This window comes from Balaenoptera musculus, chromosome 7, assembly GCF_009873245.2.
Source record: "Balaenoptera musculus isolate JJ_BM4_2016_0621 chromosome 7, mBalMus1.pri.v3, whole genome shotgun sequence".
Taxonomy (NCBI): domain Eukaryota; kingdom Metazoa; phylum Chordata; class Mammalia; order Artiodactyla; family Balaenopteridae; genus Balaenoptera; species Balaenoptera musculus.
The window spans coordinates 66,042,608-66,062,696 of record NC_045791.1 but is presented as its reverse complement, the minus strand read 5'-3'; the positions used below and the strand labels follow the sequence as shown (position 1 = coordinate 66,062,696).

The window sequence follows — 20,089 nt, the reverse complement described above, 5'->3', positions numbered from 1 at the left end:
ATTAATAAATAAACTAAGTTAATTCAATTTATAAGTTCTTTTGGTTTCAATATGAAGTTTTTTCTTAATGCATAATGTTTAAAATCTAGTACCATTAATTAAATTGATGGTAAAGTTGGCAGTATGGTAGTACGTACATTAGTTGTTATTAGTAAAAATAGGAGGGTAGAGATAAAATTTAGTTAAGTTAAAACCTTAGACCTAGGATTGGATGCTCTTTATCCAGATGTCTCACATGTGAAAGCCATTTCCATCATCTTCTTTCATACTGGGGCCTTTGGCCATTTTCTCCTTCCTGCTCTTGACATAATCTAGTTGTAAGTTCCTCCCATGATAAAATGAGACAAATATCCCCCATCTTTATGTTTGTGCCACCAACTGGCTATTTCCTGATTTCAATTTCTTAAAGAAATATTCCAGTAATATGGCTTCTTTACTTGACTCATACTGTATTACAGCTCTCCCCCTAGAATGTAGTAACAAAGCTCATAGACAATTTGAACTATTGAGTCAACATTGCATAGCTTATTCCTTAAATTGGGATTTTTAAATTTAGAGGGCATAGAGGCAATGGATTCCGCACCCCACCCCAAACACCCATCCCTACACAAACATGTAATTTAAAGATGCTCCCCTCGTTTAAAGACCATCCCCCCACCAACACACACATCCCTACTTAAGAATCTAATTTCCCAGGTTAAGATCCTGTCTTCCACATCATTGATCTTCCCCTAGCGCTTCATTCAGATTATGCACCTAGTAAGCAATCGGAAAATGTTTGTGGAACACTGTTGAATGTCAACAGTCACTCTGGGCTTTTGGATAAAAATGATGAATCATCACAGGATAATTTCAGCATCCAGAGCCCAAACTGTAACCGGGTTGTGCGACTATCCTAACACAGAATTCACAAGCCCCCGCCTGCGAGGAACCAGCAGAAGGAACGCGAGAGATTTGACAGCGATGACTTTGGCCACCAGCTTTTAAATCAGCCAGTTGGGTATCAGAAACACTCTACAGTCAGGAGTGTCGCTTCAGGAAGGAATGGAGGCGGGTGTGAGCTGCGGAAGCAAACTTCCGCGCAAGGCATTCTGGGACACTGCGACTCAACCGCCGTCTCCAAGGCAACCGGCGGGCACGCGGTTGTCATGGAGACCGGCGGGAGACTCTGAAAGCCTTGCGAAGGGGCTGCCATCGCCCCTACCCAGGCAAGATGCTTCGCGGAGGCTGTAAGGCCTCTGAAAGGCGAAGACACTTTAGCGACCGCCTCAGCTGGCAACAAGACCAGGCGCTGAGCAGCAGCATCTACCTCCTACGAGAGATGGGCCCCACCTCCTTTCTACTGAGAGAGGAAGAGCCGGAAAACAGGGATTTCCGAGTAACTACCGCCCCCATCCCTCCTCGGCTCCCTGCCAGGCCGACCCACGAGGTCCCCCCAGGCCCACCTTGTATGTAGCCACTCGCTGCCGAACCCCACCCGCGAGTGTTCCAGACTCTAAAGATGTGCACATTGCAGAGCGAAATAGTATTTGTTAGAAAAGTTCCATTACTGGAGGTTAGGACTCCAAATTGCATCCAACTCTTCTAAGATGATGGCCTTTGATCTCTGGGCTTAAAAAAGGGAGACATTTTATCTGAATATATGGTTTGCATTTATGTGCATTCTCAGATCCGTTAGCAGTCAATAACCCTGTAACTCAAACGAAATGAAAATCGTACAATCTGTTTACAAGCCGTATATATTTGCTAAATAAATAAAACCGGGTTTTCTTTACTTTTTAGTCAGTCTGAAGCTATAACAAGACCCTTTTAAAGTATGGCTTAAATGGTGATTCCTTGGAAATGTCTTAATGAATAAAAATTCTTTTTTCATTTTGCTGAAAGACCACAGATATTTCATATTCGCATATCCTACTCTCACCACTCAAAAATCAGCCACCACTCTACCTCCCAGGAGTTGACTTGAAATTTTTTAATTTAGTGTCATGATGCTTATCTCAGACGTCCTTTTTTCACTTTTTCACTATATAACCCTTAGGGCATTTAATAAATAGTTTAAGCCAGTATAGACTTGGTGAATAAAATTAGTTTTCTTGAATAAAATTAAATAAAGTAAACTCACCAATTGAAATGCACAAAACAAAAATCCCAGAAGAACTACTTTACAAAAGGTCTTTAGCTCCATTGCAAAGTAGAATTTCCTTTCAGTTAAAAATTTATAGATTTTTTTTCAAGTTTTTAAAATTAGATTTCTTTTCACTTGCCTGAATGTAGGTCTCTTAAAAACAGTCTTAGCTGACGATGCAATTTGTTGAACAAGGCAAAGAATAAGGAAGTGAAAAATTAGACTTGTGTCAAGAATTAAGATGTTCCAGTAGACTATGTTCAACCTTTTGGAGTCACCTAAACTAAAATATCTCTTGAAATCTCTTTTAATCCAATTATCTATTAATTTTACTCTATAACTCTAAAAACTGACTGGAACTTTTTTTTAAGTATGCATTTTTCTTTTGAAGGTTTCTCTAGGAAATCCTCATGTTTGTAATTGTTCCATATTTCTGAAAGGAGGGGAACTTTGTAAGCATATATGCTGGTAAGTGACATTGTGATGAAGATCTTCCACAAAGGAACATCTTGGTATATTACATGTTTTGCCTTTTTCATGGCTTGAGTACTGCAAGATTAAAGAAATTTGGTGTTGGGAGAACTTAAAGGTAAAATGGTTGTAGCTTGTCAATATCGTTTTGGATATTTTATTTCATCCCAAAAATTAAGTGAGGTTTAAAAATTAAGTGAGGTTTAAAAATTAAAGTGAGGTAAGCATACTACCACCTCTACATGTTTGGAATGTTATTGTTTTTAATAAGAAAAAAATCAGTGTTTAGATTTTCATTATGTACAAAGGTGAAATCTAACAATAAAACAAAAAATCTCCCCAGTTCACATCACTGATGATAATTGCATGGTTCATTATTATATTTTTAAATTTTACTATTTTCCTTTTCAATAAGCATTTGACTATGAATCTTTTAAGACTGAAGTAGGACTCTGCTGAAGATTACTTCTGTCAAATCTAAAATTTTTCCTCTAGAGTCAGAACCTGTTTGTAGGTGATCCCAGAAATGAAAAACAAAAAAATTCCTTCCATGTAATTTAAACCCACATCAACTCATTTGTTTACCTACTATACTTATACCAACAAATCACTAATTATATTATTATAGAAAATTTGTAATTGATATTTTAAGAGAAAAAAATCAAACAAGAAATTAAGAAAAGTGTGTATCTCATATTTCTAATGCTTTTCTTTATAGGTTAGAAAACAGTATATATACATATGGCTGTTATTTTTAATGCTTTTATTTACCAAGTTTTTTGTTGTTTTGATCAGTTTTTATTGAGCATCTACTAACACAAGTTATTTGCTCTAGTTAGCATAAAAATATAAAATATGGTCCCTTCAAAATTTGCAATTTGGTTTTATTATTATACATAAAATAGGTTTTTTCCATTTTTATTTTATGCCAGCTTCCTCAGAGCAAGGGCATTCTGTTCTGATTTTTATGTAATGTAACTTATTTTTTACAGTATATTTACCATAAACTTAATGGAAATATAATCCAAGTATTTAACATACTAAAGTATATTTAATATATTTAAGTAAGAATTTAATATATATTTCCCAGTTTTTTAAAAAAAGTCATATTCCATTTTAATTTGTGATATTTGAAAGTATTCTGTCATACGTTAAAGTGGTATGTATAGGAAAACAGTCATTTGTTACTCTATCCAGAAAATTCCTCCATTTCCAGGAGTAAGAAACTTCCAGGGAAGTTTAAAAAGAGTGCTGTGAATACTTAGATTCCCTCACTAACCTCTCTTTGTGAGCTACCCTATGTCATAAAGAAATACATGGACTCTCTCCGACAAATCTCTTTACTGCAAATGTCTTTTGTTTCCATGTATCATACTTTTTTCACATATGCTTATTTTAAAACAAAAATTTAATGACTCTTGTAACAGAAAACTGATGAGAATTTAAAGTTTATCCCTAACACTTTCAGCAATATAAATTCTGTAATGCCATTCCTATTCTAAAATTAATAATACCTTTTGAGGTTATGTCAGAAATAAATGTTTTATTTTGTTTTTCTACTTTCGAATATTAGGGTCTTGTTGAAAAAATTCAGGCTTCCAAGGAATCATGAATGTAAGTTGTGTTTGTGTGTTTTTACTAATTTGAAGTTAACGAATTTAATAATTGTTTATTTAGACATATTCTAAATTTAGACAGTTATTGTCCAGACAATCTGAAACCTGTAACACAGTTTGTTACATTTAAGACAGTTGGAACATTTTTCTTCCTATTTAACAAAATATGTAACTTTATATGCCATTTCACATTAAAAAGCACTTAATAAAAAATGAGGTGAAATAATGGCCAGGTTTTCAGTAGAAAAACTTTCCCTCATGAATTCTAAGCAAGGATTTACAGTAGTTTCTGTATCTAAATTTGTTTTAATTATGAGAAAAATGACACATGTAATTTTTCAGGTCCCAGAAATAGTTGACATGGTATATAATTTCATTTAAAAATGTTTACTGACAAGTTTTTATGCAAAAAATATATGTATTTTACAGTTAAATAGTTTTTATGTCCGTACCTGCATTGAGTTTAAAGTCAGGCATATGAAATTTTTTATAATTTGAAATTTGAAATTTAATTTAAAATTAAATTCTAGAGTCCTCAAAAATGAAAGAGAAAGAAAAATAATTCTATTACAGGTTATTTAGATTTATACATTTTATAATAAAGATGCTGTCATTATGGAAATGTTTCCTGCAAAGATTTATTTAACCTATACTAGAGTCATCTAAGAACTGCAAAGGCATTTAACATTTATTAATAAATGTTTATAATATTCATAAAGAATTAAAGTGATAATCAGTTTTCAATTTTTTTTCAATTCAGGGTATTGGTTCTATTTAGGCAAGTTCATTCCCCCCAACTATTATATAAGTACAAGCACAGTTGACATTTAAAAGTCCTACTAGATAATAAATTAATATTAGTGTTTCACAGGGATTTTTCTTTTGTATTCTTCTCTCTACCCATTTTCTTAGAAACATCTCATATTTTCTGTCTCCACCTGTTACCTCTGTAACAGTGATTTCCACATCTTATCAGCAGACCAGTATTTCCAGCTGCCTTCTGAGCACCACAATTTTGGAGGTCCCACAGGCATTTTGAATAGTAAATTCCCCCCATATGTGCTCTCCTGTTGTATTCCCTACCTCACATATTGGCTTTCCTTTTTCTTTAGTCTCCAAAGCTAGAAACCTTGGCATTCTCCTTGTTTTTCCTTTCTCATCCTCTTCTCTCATAAACAAATCCTGTTTATGTTACATCCTACCTACTTCTCAACAGTGATTTTACTTCCCCATCCTCATTCTTACCTTTGTTCAACCTTCATCAGCCCTTACTTAGTACTGTTCTTTGTAGCCTCCCTGTTTCCAGCACCTGCACTTTGTTGCTTTCTCCTTCACATTGTAGACAAAAGGTTCTTTCTGAAATGTCACTTACTCTGTACTTCATCCTCTCTCCCAATCCCTTCATACACAATAATTAGGTTGGATGAGTTCATGGATATTGTTTTCTTCTCTATTTCTCCATTGTATACACCTGAAGTTAAATGTTCACATCCTCTCCAAAGTCTTAGTTATTATCTACACTATTTTCCATATCATTTTCACAAGCTTCTATACTAGGGCTACCCAATAGAAATATAATGTGAACCACATATGTAATTTTCTGGTAACATATTACAGAAAGTAAAAATAAACAGGAAAATTAGTTTTAATAACATATTTTAATTTAACCCAATACATCAAAATATCATGTCACCATGTAATCAATATAAAAATTATGATATTTTAATGTTTTTTCATACTGCCTTCAAAATCTAGTGTGTATTTTACATTTACAATGCATCTCACCTCAGACACTATATTTTCGTTGGAAATGCTTGATCTGCATTTAGACATCATAAAATATTCAGTTGAAAAATTCATATAATACCCAAATTGTAATAAACATAAATTTTCCAGAAACTATAGATTATCAGTTTTCCATTTAAATTTAAATAGGACAAAATTTAAAATTCAATTTTCAGTCACAATATCCACATTTCAGGTGCTCAGTAGCCACATATGGCTAATGGCTACCATATTGAACAGTGCAGCTCTACCCAATTACATTCAACAAATATTTATTGTACTGCATATTAGTCAGGAACTCTACTAGGTGATTTTTTTTATAAATTGAATCATATGAATTGCCAATATTTTTTCATCTACGAAAATAGCAATTTCATATGGATCAGTCTAATACTTGATATCATATTATCCTTTGTGCTCTTGAAGGCAGAAACTACATCTAATTCTTTTTATAAATATCCCTATAGTAGGAAATTTTTTAAATGTTTAAATTTGATCCTATACATTAATTTTGAAAAATTATATTTCCTACTAAAATAAAATATTTTTTATACCTCATATTTAAAAGACGTTTTAGCTACTCAACATTCAGAAAATCCTTTGTGCACAAATATTCAAAGAAAGTATAAGTCTCAATAATGTTGAAATTTATCATTTAAATGAAAGTTTGAAAATTAAAGTAATTCAAAGAAAGCTATAAACAATTATTCAATAATATTATGTAAAGTATGTACACAAGTGTGGAGAAGAAGGTAGTGAAGCAGAAGCACTTTGAACCTCATTCATAGATTCTTTTCTAAAACAAATCTGGAAACAATTATTTGTGCCCTAGTGTTGCATACAGGAAACCTGAGACTCTCTTTTATTTTTGAAGACCTATAAAGATGACTACATAGGAAGTTTTTATAAAGATATCAGTTTTTGAACACTGAATATTATTTCCCATCACCCAACAAATGCTTCCCAGTAAAACCTAGCTTTATTACCTAATGGTTTTTCCTAAATACAACGTCTAGTAAATGCCATCTTGTCCTTTTTTCAATTAAATATTTATGAATAAAATAAAAACTGCATTTTAGGAAAATTTTTTAAATCCCCACCACAAAGATATAATAAACTTTTTATTTTCTATTTTCTTTTTTGACCTTGTATTTATGTATACCCAATAGTCGGTGGGAATTCTGTGCTCTGCTTTTGTCACACACTGTTACTTTATAAATATTTTCAGTGCTATGTAGTCTCTCTCATTCAAGTCATCAGTGAATGTTAAATAAATTATAATATACCATGTTAGTGTATGGTATATCATAATTTATTTAACATTCTTCCATTTTAGGCATTTAATTTACTTCTGATTACCTGTTATATTCTTTGTAAATGAAACTTTTTCTTCTCTCAATTATTTCTGTAGCCTGAAGTCTCATTAACTGGATCTTGCAGTAAAAGTATTATTTTTTTACTGAGATATAATTGACATATAACATTATATTAGTTTTGGGTGTACAACATAATGATTCAATGTAAGTATATATTGCAAAATGATCACCACAGTTAATCCAGTTAACATCCATTACCACACATAGTTACAATTTCTTTTTCTGAGATGAAAATTTTTAAGATTTATTCTCTTAGCAACTTTCAAATATGCAACAGGGTACTATTAACTATAGTCACCATGCTGTACATTATGTCCCCATGACTTATTTATTTTATAAGTGGAAGTCTGTACCTTTTGACCACCTTCAGCCATTTCTCCTACCTCCTAGCCGTCCCCTGGCCCAACATCTGGCAACCATAAATCTGTTCTCTGTATCTGTGAGTTCGAGTTTCTTTTCCTTTTTTTAAGTATTAATATTTTTATGTCTGTCACCCATAGGTATTGCTTTATAGCAATATTTTGCTGGTTTATGATTTCAGCAGTATATCAATTTTCTGCTAGCTTTGATTTTGGATTCATGTTTTAGGCATATTTAACCATATTACTTAAGCAGAAAATGGAAGATATTAACAGCATATTTAAGTCTCCAAAGAAAATAAAGATACATGGAAATATTTTGAAAAGCTAATAATATTTCTATAATATTAGAAAAAAAGACTAAGTCACACAAAGTGGGAAAAAATAACAGATACAAAGTTCATAGTAATCTATTCATTCCTAGTAAATTAAGTAAGAAAATAGTTTTCATTCTTCCATACATCTAACATACCCTTAGAATCTAAAATGCCCTGAAATAACTTTTTCAAATAAAAAGAGAAAATAACATAAGGCAAACAAGATGTAACATTCTATTTACTTATTACCTTTTATTTAGATTTTATGCTGTGTCTGTACCTCATTTTGATTTTAACTCACTTTTCTTTTGATATTAATAAAATTGAACATCTGTTGACTTTAATATTTGTACTACATGTGTAAATTAAACTTTGGCTATTTATTTATTGGGATAAAACTACACACTCTTCCTAAATATAGGGATTACCCCTCTTTGCAAATGTTTTCCTAATGTCGTAATTCTTTTTTATATGGTTTCATTAAATTTTGTTTTATATATATGTATATGGATTTTTGTGTGTTGCTAAATCTGACCATTTTTACTTTTCCTGTATATTGTTTTGATACTTTGAAAGTTGTCTTTCTTCCATAGTATTTTAGAGATTTTTTTTCTGCTAGCTTTTCTATTTTATTTTTATTCTTCTTTATAGCATCCATGTGTAGTTGTATTGATATAAATTGGAGGTTGGTATTTGGTTTGAAGTAATTAAATTTTCTCCATATTTCTACCTAGTTATCTCAATAACAGCTATTAAATAGTGCTTCTTTTCATCCTTGTTTCATAATTTTTATAGTGAGTTTTGTTTTTTTATAATACATTGTGATATCTGATAAAGTTAGCTGTCTTGCTCTCCTTTATAAAAGAATATTCTTTTATAGTCGCATACATTAATTTTTCCAAATTCATTTCAGAAGAGTTTATTTCTCCCTTTTATTCTCCAATTCATGTTATACCACATAGAACCGTTTGTAGCCAGCTCCTCTTATGAAATTTTATGTTTCAGTATTTCTGCTGCTCTAGAGAATCTTTATCCCCCAAAGCACAATCTTTTGTTCTTCATTTTCCTCCTCATTTTTTTAGGGAGCAGATGGTGCTGTGTCTCTGTGACAAATAGCCCTCATCCTCCAAAGTAATGGTTAATTAAAGTATGATATCCTCCCACATTCCACCTGCCACGCCACCTCAGACAAGGAACAGAGATTTCTGTATTGAAATGTAACTGTGATGTTTTCAGTATTGTTAGTGTTTAATTGGTAATCTTTTTAGAGAAAATGGAGCTTTTCATTACCTTGCAAATGATTTTTTAATCTCTATGTATTAAAGAATATATAAAATGAATAGAACTCAAGGGGACCAATAACAACTGGCATTTAAATTATAGCATGTTAAGAAAAGGGAAAGAGGAGAGGCCTGGGAATGGGCCAGAGAAAAAGGGAATCTAGGATGCCTTGATCAAAACTATATGCACTTAGTACACCATTTCTTAGAAGGACAGCAGGATGGAGAAAATTCAGAATTCAAAGACTGTGTATCCCAAATGTATAGGCAATATAGTTCCTAACAGATTGTCCTGAGGAATACTGACCAAATCTATGAAGAATGTGGCTACTGAGACACTTGTAGGGACGTAAAACTAAGGAAAATAGGTGCAACTGTGTCTTGCTCTCTCATTATCTATTTACTAATTTATTCATCTAACAAATGTTGATTACACTAACTACTCGAATCTCTCTTCTCCTTTCTGTATTTGTGCCCATTTCTTTTAATACTCCTGTATGATGATAAATATTTGTTTATGAACAAGAGAACAGATCAAAATGTAAGAGGTGATTATAGCACCAATCCAAGGAGGAACACCGTCATACAATTAATCTGAAACCTTAATAATGCACTGGTTACACTGACTCTTTTCAGTAACAGGAAAACAAGAGATAACTTCTATTCTTTTTATAAATGACTCTTTTCTGACCTTTTGGCTCTGAAAGGAATACGAAAAGTGGTAAATGTCAGTGTAATCATTCAACCAATCTTTCTGATATTTGGGGAAAAAATGCTAACTTTCCGCCTAAGTTGTTTCTTTGTCTCCAATTTGCCACTGAATTTTAATACTTTGGAATTTATCGTTAGCTGCTTTGCAATTAGGTCTTGTGGAAAGAGAAATCAGTGACTTGCTTCGAGGGATACATCGAGTTCAAACTCCCCAACAGGGAACGAACAATGAAAATGCACAGATTGAAGAAGATGGTTACATTAAACAGAAGGAAATTAGTTCAGATGATATCTGCTCTATTTGTCAAGAAGTACTTTTAGAGAAAAAGCTTCCTGTCACCTTTTGCAGGTGACATGATTTTTCTTTGGATTCTAGAAACTTATGAAAAATTTCTAATTTAATATATTTGTAATATATTATGTTATGAAACATGTTGGTAGAAAAATAATACATATTTAAACAATTATACTTAATTGGCCTTCTTTTATTTCCTAACATGTCGTGAGAGGTCCTGTTCTAACTCTAAATATTTCTGGGCTACATTTTAAAGGGTGAAAGTTAAAAAATAACTCCACTTTATTTACTTTTTCACTTTAAGTTATTAAAGTAGATAATTTTCATGTTTCTCTTTTATACACATGAATAAATGCCACAGCTTAGAGTAGTTACAGTTTTTCTGAAAGTGAAGATTATTTTACTTCAAAATGATAAAAATTCTCTTCAGCTTTTCTAAATTTTATCTTTAAAACTAAATAATTCAAAATATCACTTATACATAAATGTTTATTGAGAGTATTGTACTTAACTATTCTTCAAAGGCACTGTAAATTTGGACTTGGAAAATTTGGGCAACCATTTGGTATTGAACTTTTCAATTCTTTTTTTTTCCTGATTATTTACCAAAATTTTCATCCACATTGTATTTTTTTCACATAGCTGCTTCTTTTGCATATTTTAAAATTATTATTTCCCAAAATATTATTTCTCTCAGCAGATATTTATTGGGTACAACCACATTCATACTGTGTGATTTCTAGAAAAATAAGGTGACACCCCTGCTCTCAGTGATGTTTTTATTTAAAAATAATAATCATTGTTATAATTTTCCTTTTTGTTAAGACTATATGCATTCTCACTTTAAAAATGAAAAATATTATAATGATGCAAAATCTTTTACCACCATTTCATTGAAATGGGAAAGATTTTATTTGGAATTCTGATGTACTAAATTAAATATGATAGATTAGATAGATAAAATAGTGTTTATGTGTGTAATCAAGCTATATCTGGATAATCAGTTAAGAATCTATTTTTATAGGAAATATAGATGGTAGCACAGAAAACTTTTATATATATACATATATAACTTTGCTGTATACAAATGGTAAGCTTGGATTTTATTTCTAACAGGTTTGGCTGTGGCAATAGTGTTCATATAAAATGCATGAAGATCTTAGCTAATTATCAGGATAAGATATCACACACTTCCATGTTGAAATGTCCCTTGTGTAGGAAAGACTTTGCACCATTAAAACTTATTTTAGAGGAATTCAAAAACTCTAGCAAACTTGTGACTACAGCTGAGAAAGAGCGACTAGACAAACACCTTGGAATTCCCTGTAATAACTGTCAACAATTTCCAGTTGAGGGGAAGTGTTATAAGTAAGTATCAATCAGTAATATTATAAATTTGTAGTCTAACTTTTTTTTTAATTTTAGGAAACTTTGAACATTAGAGTACTAGTCATTTAGCCTTCTTCTTTTCCTCCTTTATATAGTGTGTTTGCCTTAAAGATGGCTACTTATTTAGGATTTTCAGACTAGTGATCTGTGTCAGCCCAGTACCTTAAGAATTTCAGTTGTTTTATTTTCTTTACTCACAGAGTATTGGCTTTGCATTCCAGTCTAGACTGAGAGTCTGAAGTAGCATCCTTTCTTGGAAGCTCTGAACACAGGCTTTGTAGTTTGGCCTAAATGAGTTTCCAAGCTCACAGCCCTGCTAGATAGACCTCTCACCCCCTGTAACTTTCTTTGAACCACCAATGAGATCATTGCCAAAAACTCCTAGGACTGAGCCAGAGGGATATTGACTAGATCAACTGAACTCGAGTTCCCCAACTCCAAACTGCAATGATGCATGTTTTGTTTTCTTTCACATCTTATACCTTAACAACAACAAGACACTTATTAGAGAAAGAAATTTTCATTACTTTTTGAGTATTCCTCACACTTTCCCACAATTCCACAATAAAACATCAATTAATTGCTATGCTTGGGATATTGTGCTTTCTTAATTGAAATCTTCACTGTATGTTAAGAAGAAAATATTTTGCTTCAGTCTTTGTTAAAATTTTTTCTAAAATGCATCAGTTTACTTTTCAGTCTTCCTGGAATTACATTATGATGTGTCTAAGTAATATTTTTAACACCCTCTCATAAAACCATAAAACTGTTTTTAATCACCCCCAATGGTGAATGATACCTTTCTCCTTTAAACTGTTTCAGTCCTTTGTTTTCTCAATGTGTCACATAGAAGTAAATCAACCAGAGCACCATTAGCAGAAGTCTTTATTGAAAACAGCAAGCCTGAGAAAGCTCACTTGAGGAAGAAGGGCAGAATTTTTATAAGGTTTAGCAGGAGGTGTTCAGCTAGTTTCAGGAATGTTGGTTAAAGAGAATTCTAGAAAAAGGAAAGACTTGATATTTGGCACTAGCAGCCATTTTTGGGGCAATCTGAATTTTTTCAAGAGGGGTGGGTAGGAACAATAAGGGGCTAAGGTAACGTGTGGAAAGGTGGGTTGGGAGGAACAGCTGGGGGTGACAAGGACAGGTGAAAGCCACAGTGTAAAATTTTGCGTTTTTATAGTGATGTATTCCTCAAATTGTTAATGCATGGGTGGCTTTGGTAAATTATCTCAAATCTTGCTTTTAAGTATTTTGTTGATGACAGTGCTCTCCTCTGTCCCTCTGACTGCTCTTTCTGTCCCCAAGGGTGATTCTTCCTACTACCCCTCAGTACAGGCATTCTCCACTCTTCTGCTCTCTGCCTACTGCCCTGCACTCTCCTTTCAGAAGAACTTCTCTACGCATTTGGCTCACAATTATTCACATCCATATCTCCTTCCACTCCCTCAAATACTAACATTTCAGCCGTTAGCCTGAAAAAACTATTTCTGGTAGTTTTAGTAATGGTTTGGGTAGAAGATAAGGTAAACTAGAAAGCTTTTCAGTTTCTCTTCATTAAAGTTTCATAATATAGCTACTTACCTTTTAAGAAGTTAATTCCAAAACTATCATATATATATATATTAAAATATAGAGATACTTAACTTTTTGTAGCCCAGCATAATTTGATGTATTGAATAAACCGCACCATTGCTTTGATTGGTTGATGTTAATTATTAAGAATCTTCCCTGTATGTATAAACAAGAATAATGTATAAGTTAATACTTGCTGCTTCTAAGATGTCTGAAGGATATATTTTCCCAGACTTCTCCTGGAAATAGTCTTCTAATTCTTTGATAACTTGAGTAAGGAAATAACTTTATTTGCTTGAAATGTTATTTTTGGTGAATATTGCTGAAAGTAAATTAAAATTCTCTGCTTGTGGCAAAATTTTTATAAGTGATACATGTTTAGATTAAGCTTTGTGGAAAATGAAGTTTTTTAGTATATCAATGATTTTTATTGCAAACTTTTTATACATATACCTTTTTCTATTTTGTGAGGACAGAGAAGGAATATAGTACAATTCCTGTTTTCAAGAAGTATTCTGCTAAGTATAAATCTAGCATTCATGAAATAATAGGAAAACACTGGGTAATCAACTGATAGAATGTCCAATAGGCTGTACATCCTAAAGGAACTTAGAAAAAGAGATATATGAAAGATAAAGCATTCCAGGAAGACATCATGGTAGGGATATGTGGTAGGCAGAATAATGCCCTCCCAAATATATCCACATCCTCATGCCCAGAACCTGTATGTTAGGTTACATGTTGTAGGGGGATTAAGGTTGCAGATGAAATTCAGGTTGCTAATCATCTGACCTTGAAATAAGGAGGTTATCTTGGATTGCCTGGGTTCAGTGTATAATCACAAGAGTTCTTAAAAGTGGAAGAGGGCAACAAAGAAGAGAGTCAAAGGGATATGTGACTATGGAAGAAAGGCACAGAGAGATGCTGCATTGCTTGCTTTGAAGATGGAGGAAAGTGCCACAAGCTAAGCTAAGGAAAGTGGGCAGCCTCTAGAAGAAAGGGCAAAAAAACAGATCTCTATAGCCTCCAAAAAGAAATGCCATTCTGTGGACCCCTTGCTTTTAAACCCATTGAGACCCATGTCAGACTTCTGACCTACAAAACCGTAAGATAATAAAGTGTTGTTTAAGCTGCTAAATTTGTTGTAATTTGTTTCAGTAGCAACAGGAAGCTAATATGGGGTGAGATTTAAGATGGGCCTTGTCATATCTGCATAGTTCCCAGGAAATCTTGGCGAGAATTTTTCACCAAATACAATCAAAATAATTGGATTTTTTCTTGTATGTTTTGGTGTTTTGCATTTTTAGGTGTACCAGATGTATAGAATATCACTTATGCCAGGATTGTTTTGATAGCTGCTGCCATCTTTCTCACTCATTTACATTTCGTGAGGTACAGTATCCATCTTGAATTTCATATAGTGTTTGTATTTTCCTATTGTAAATCTAAGTAAAATCTAAGAATAGGTAACCCTCTGGAGTAGAGCTGACTGTGTTTGAATAAAAACCAAAGACAATAATTTTTGGAGAACTCTTTTTCATAAGGATTTATAGGCAATCAGTTCTTACCTTGGTAATTTATAAAATCCAACACAATAACAAATATGTAATGATATCATACATAAATCTTAAGGACAGAAATTACAGCCATCAAGCTTGAAAATTCATTTTTAAAAAAGATCTCAACACTACAAAATGATTTATAACGTTACAACCATTTACGGTTTTAAAATTTCTTACATCATGGAATTTTATTGCTATCATTTGAATCTAACAAGTAAATAAGTATCTCCTGATGCTGAATAATAATGCTACCTTCTACTTACTACACAAGATTAAACATCCACAATTACCATTATTGATTAATAGATAAATATTTTTACCTTAAAAAGTAATGTTATAGTAGCTGTGCAACAGTATATTAGACTCACTAATAATTTGCAAATTCTTTAAAGTGTTAAAAAGCTATCTTTTAAAATGATGAGTCTTTATTTATTTACATTATTATGTTATTGATACATAGCCTACTGATTTAATGCACAAGATAAAAGCTTCCACAATTTGCAAAGTAACATTCACCTTTTACCTATTACAGAAGAGAAATCAAAAATGGAGATCGTTGGAAAAAAGATCAGATGAAACTGTAAAATATACAGATATTAAAAATGAGGTAGAAAAGATGCCACATTTTCAAGAAAAGCAAGGGTGAGATTCTCAGTGAAATTTATATTTCTTGGGATATTTAAATTATTTTTCAGTTCGGATAAGTTTTATTCATTTCTTTATTCAATAAATATGTATTGAGTACTTATTATATATACTAGGTGACATAGTATTCAAGTGAAGAGCAAGGCTCTGGAGTCAGAATGCTTAAATCCAGTCCTAGTACAACCATAAGTTGGCTATGCAAATTTTGGGCTAGTTACTTCACTTCTCCTTGCCACATTTTTATCTTTAAAATGGGGATAATTATAAAACCAGTCTCATAGGAATTTTGTGCGTGTGAAATGAATTAATACACACAGTAAATAATCAAATAATGCTGTCTATTATTATTATTAATTCTACCAGAGATTGTACTAGGTATTAGGGATATCTAGTTTCCTCAGCAATTAAGTGATCATCTAAATAAATGTAAAATTAAAACTGATATATGTTATGTAAAGAAAAAATACAGGGAGCTTTGAGATTTGCTTTGAAGTAAATGGCCTCTATGGGAAGGAAGTCTTTCTTTCCTTATTGCCCTCTATTCCACCCCCAGAGAAGGAGAGTGCTAAGGGGATTGGTTGTATTTCAAAACCCTGACTAGTGGACAGTCATCCAGACCTTTTGCCATACTTCGTATCAATTAAAGAAAATTAAACGTACCGTGTATAATTAACATATTAGATACACTATAAAATATATACAAAGCTCATTTTAATAGGATGGGATAAAATTGAAATATTTTTTAAAGGGCAATTTCAATGAATTAACCAAACAAAAATTGTGCTTGTTTATACATATATATGTGTGTATATATGTATTTCTATCCCACATATATATAGTATATATAGTAGATAGATAGATAGATAGATAGATAGATAGATAGATAGATAGATAGATAGATAGATTTCTATCCAACCCAGTGGATATCTAGCCCATGCCCTGTGGGTACTCCACACACTTCAGAGACCAGAACTCTTGTGGAGCATAAAATGCTTTGTGGGTATGAAAGGAGCCTATACAAAGGCTCTCCATCTCCATTTCCCTTGGCCCTGGCTGGGTATCACACTTCAACCTCTTAGAATGATAAATTGTATAACTAATGGTTTAGGAGATATTGTGGGGGGAGACAAGAGAATATTAGGGGTAGAAGGACATTCTAGGCAGAGAAAATGGAATAAATAAAAGGAGAGACTTTCAAGATTTAAAAAAAAAAGTGATTAACAACCTGAAATAATAGAAACACACAGATTTTTTTTAGTTGACAATTAAGTGACATTGGTAAAAGCAATTTTTGTAGCATGATGAAAGTTTATCCGAAGAGTAATGAGAAGTATAAAGTTTTCTAAAGAATATGTTTGAACTTTATTCTGAATGACTTTTGAATAATAAGAATGCATCTAACCTTTTAACCAAGATTATGTTTTTAAATATTTGTTTTATCTGTTTTATCAGTTGCTAGTGGCATCAAATTTACATTGTGTAATCTTAGTTATGTTTGTTGGTACTTTTGGTACAAAAATGGGGTTGGTATCTTTAGAGTTCATTAGCATGGTCTAACAATACAGAAGTAATAAGCATATACCCCAAGTGAAATAAGTCTCCTCATAGATTATGACCTACCAGTTTATAATAGTAGCCTGGAATATTTAATATGGTTTACCATGCATCTTACTTCCTACCAGATGACAGAGTGAATTGGGTTGTATTTTTCTAAACACAAGCCTGTGTGTTGGCTCAGACTGAAATAATTTGAGTATATGGTTCTCACCAAAATTATGTTCGGTTTCATTGATGTTAAAAAGTGCAAATCAAAAAATTTCAGGTTAGTATTTTTATTTGAAATGACTTAATTAAATTTTGTTCCTTATGAAGTTGATGTTGAAGTTGGATCCATGTTGTTCAAGATCAATACAATAGATTTTGTAACTTTATAATGTACGAGATTTATTATCTTCAGTTCTAGAAAGCTCTGGGTTCATTTGCATTATTTATTTGGAGGTTATTGCCTGTACTATTGATTACTTCCTTATCTACAATCACATATGACCATTCATGTCTCTCTGTTTATTCTCATTCAGCCAAGTTTACACACCAAAACTCGTGGTAAGGTCACTGCCTCTCTTACTGATCACAAAGAATAGTAAACTGCTTGCTCCAGGCTACCAGTGTCGACTTTGTTTGAAGGCATTTCGTCCTGGTCAGCACACAAGATTGCTACCATGTACTCACAAGGTAGAAGTCACATCATTTTAGTTTGACTTTCCCTGTAGGGCCAGTTTTCACAAATGAAGTGGCAATTTAAGTCTCTCCTTTTACTTTTTAGTTGAATTATGAGCAGAGATGTTCAAATTGAACAGTGTGTGCAGAAAGCTAGAGCGGAGACTATTGAGAAGGCAGCTCTGCCCCCCAAGGATGGATTCCTATTAATTAGGATTCATTTCTGTAAAAACTATTGAGGAAAGATAAAATGGCACTTTAAGTTAGATTCTTTTATCTACTTTAGTTACCTGTAAAAGGAAAAGGCTTATAGAATACTAACTTTTTAATGTTATTTTTATGATTCTTTAGATGAAACAGAAATGCTTAATTTGACATAGTTTATTATTATTTCAAATGAACTTACTGGAATCAAAGTCTAAAGTTGCTGAATCACTATGTGGTGGTAACCAGGTTTTTTCTGAGTTCAAGTTGTTTTAATAAATAAACTTTTATAGCTTTAGAGTCACCCTTATTTATAATGACTGATAATTTGTTTTCTTCCCTAGAAGGTGATTTGTCACGTTATGTCTTACCATCATCATATCAATTTTCAACTCTAGTTGGCTATGACATTTTTATTGCTTAATAATTTTCATTCATTAGAAAGCAACAGTGAAATTAATGGCTTGAATAAGTAGTGAGTTTTTAATGAAATTGCAAAAATGGCATCCATAGAAGGCTTTTCATTTTAATGTGGAAAATGAAGATCAGTCTCTAACCAATTACATTTTTAAGAGAACTTCAAAATATTTCCATAAAACTTGATGAATTTTATTACCTTCCAATATTATGAAACAGTGTTAAAAGTAACACAATAATGAAAGTGGGGAAATTTTACATGGATAGTATACATTATAAACAAGATAATATGTCTCTGATTAACTTATAACTTTTTTTTAAGTTTCATAGGAAATGTATTGACAGTTGGTTACTCCACAAGTGCAATTCATGCCCTATTGATGGACAAGTTATATATAACCCTTTAATCTGGAAAGATAGAGCAGTGAATGGACATGCACATCAGTCTGTTTCAAACACAAACATCACTCATCTGTCAAAACAGGAAGAACCAGAACTTTTTATTCCTGGTACTGGATTAGTCTTAAAACAAAATGGACTTGGAATTTTACCTATCATACCTCAGCGTAATTCTGAAAAGTTGAATACACCTCAAAGTCCAATAGATACTTATCAGAATATAACAATAGATGATCTGTATTCTGTCAAAGTAGATGATTCAAATTCAAGAAAATCAATCTATGAATATAAAATTAGCCAACATTTCCCCAGCTACCTCCAAGATTTACCCACTGGATCCTTTGGAAAAATATCATCTCAAACATTTTTTCCTTCTATTGATCACAAGAGTATTATATATCCAACTGGAGTGGAAAACCCATGTATCAGTAAAAAACACCATGCCGTTCAAAGCCAGAAGATAAACAAAGACTGTAAACGTGTTAACCACAATTCAAAGAAGACTCTTGGTAATAAAATAAGAGAGGACAACACGAGACCAAATACTTTGCTTCCAGAAGATTTAAATCTTATTGTCAATCGGGGTACAACTAAGCTTAGTTTGTCTAAGAGGTATAATAATTGTACAGGGAAAATTAGACCAAAATGTAGTCATTTATCCAGAAGGCCTATATCTCACCCTTTAAGTACAAAAAGTACTGAGCTATCTTTAATATTGGAAGGAGTTCAGTTATAAAAACGTATTTTATTAAAATCAGAAAATATTTGAATATTGAACATAAAAATGTTTTTTGTAGAACATAAAAACACTGTATACTCTTGACAAATATTCTCTGTTGTTATTTTGCCTACTTGTCTATGAATAATGACCTACAGCTAAAGGAAATGACCTCATTCCTTATAAGACTTAAAGAATTAGGTATCTTAATGAGTATGTTCAGTACGTTATGAATTATAAATAATTTTTAGAACTTTCACATGTGACTTTACACTGATTAAAATAATTGTTTTTAATTAAGGAAATAGATTTTCCTTGCCCTGAGTCATTATTTTCAAACATTTCACTTGATGACATGTAACATACAGGGATTCTCTCCAGGTATTTTTACAGTTTCTTGCACTAATAATCACCAGAAACCTATAGGAAAATCCAGATAGTGGTTTTATTTTTTACTTTATTCCTTAAAGGAGGTTTCTTGTATAAGAAATGAAATAAAATATCCTTATAATGCTATAAGCTATGCCACATTTATAGTGGTTTTACTGGGGGTTTTTTTTCATCAAGAAATACATAAATACTACCAAATTCCCCCTTTTTTATTGAAGTATAGTTGATTTATAATATT

The 20,089-nt window shown here is 32.2% G+C and overlaps 1 protein-coding gene across 1 annotated transcript; it reads left to right on the top strand.

The window, feature by feature from the left end:
* The first annotated feature begins 1,213 nt into the window (after positions 1–1,213).
* On the top strand, positions 1,214–19,479 carry ZSWIM2 (zinc finger SWIM-type containing 2). Its single transcript, XM_036859008.1, has 9 exons — positions 1,214–1,378; positions 2,517–2,593; positions 4,170–4,210; positions 10,179–10,389; positions 11,452–11,703; positions 14,607–14,691; positions 15,394–15,503; positions 17,585–17,738; positions 18,667–19,479. Exons 1-9 carry the CDS (start codon positions 1,214–1,216, stop codon positions 19,477–19,479), a joined length of 1,908 nt encoding a protein of 635 aa, XP_036714903.1.
* The last annotated feature ends 610 nt before the right edge of the window (positions 19,480–20,089 follow it).

What these genes read in the sequence shown, in the direction of transcription:
- ZSWIM2 (XM_036859008.1), top strand. Translation starts at nt 1,214, where the DNA reads ATGCTTCGCGGAGGCTGTAAGGCCTCTGAAAGGCGAAGACACTTTAGC. An exon ending in GTTGAGGGGAAGTGTTATAA is followed by an intron (nt 11,704 to 14,606) that starts GTAAGTATCAAT and finishes TTGCATTTTTAG; the next exon opens with GTGTACCAGATGTATAGAAT. An exon ending in ACTCATTTACATTTCGTGAG is followed by an intron (nt 14,692 to 15,393) that starts GTACAGTATCCA and finishes TACCTATTACAG; the next exon opens with AAGAGAAATCAAAAATGGAG.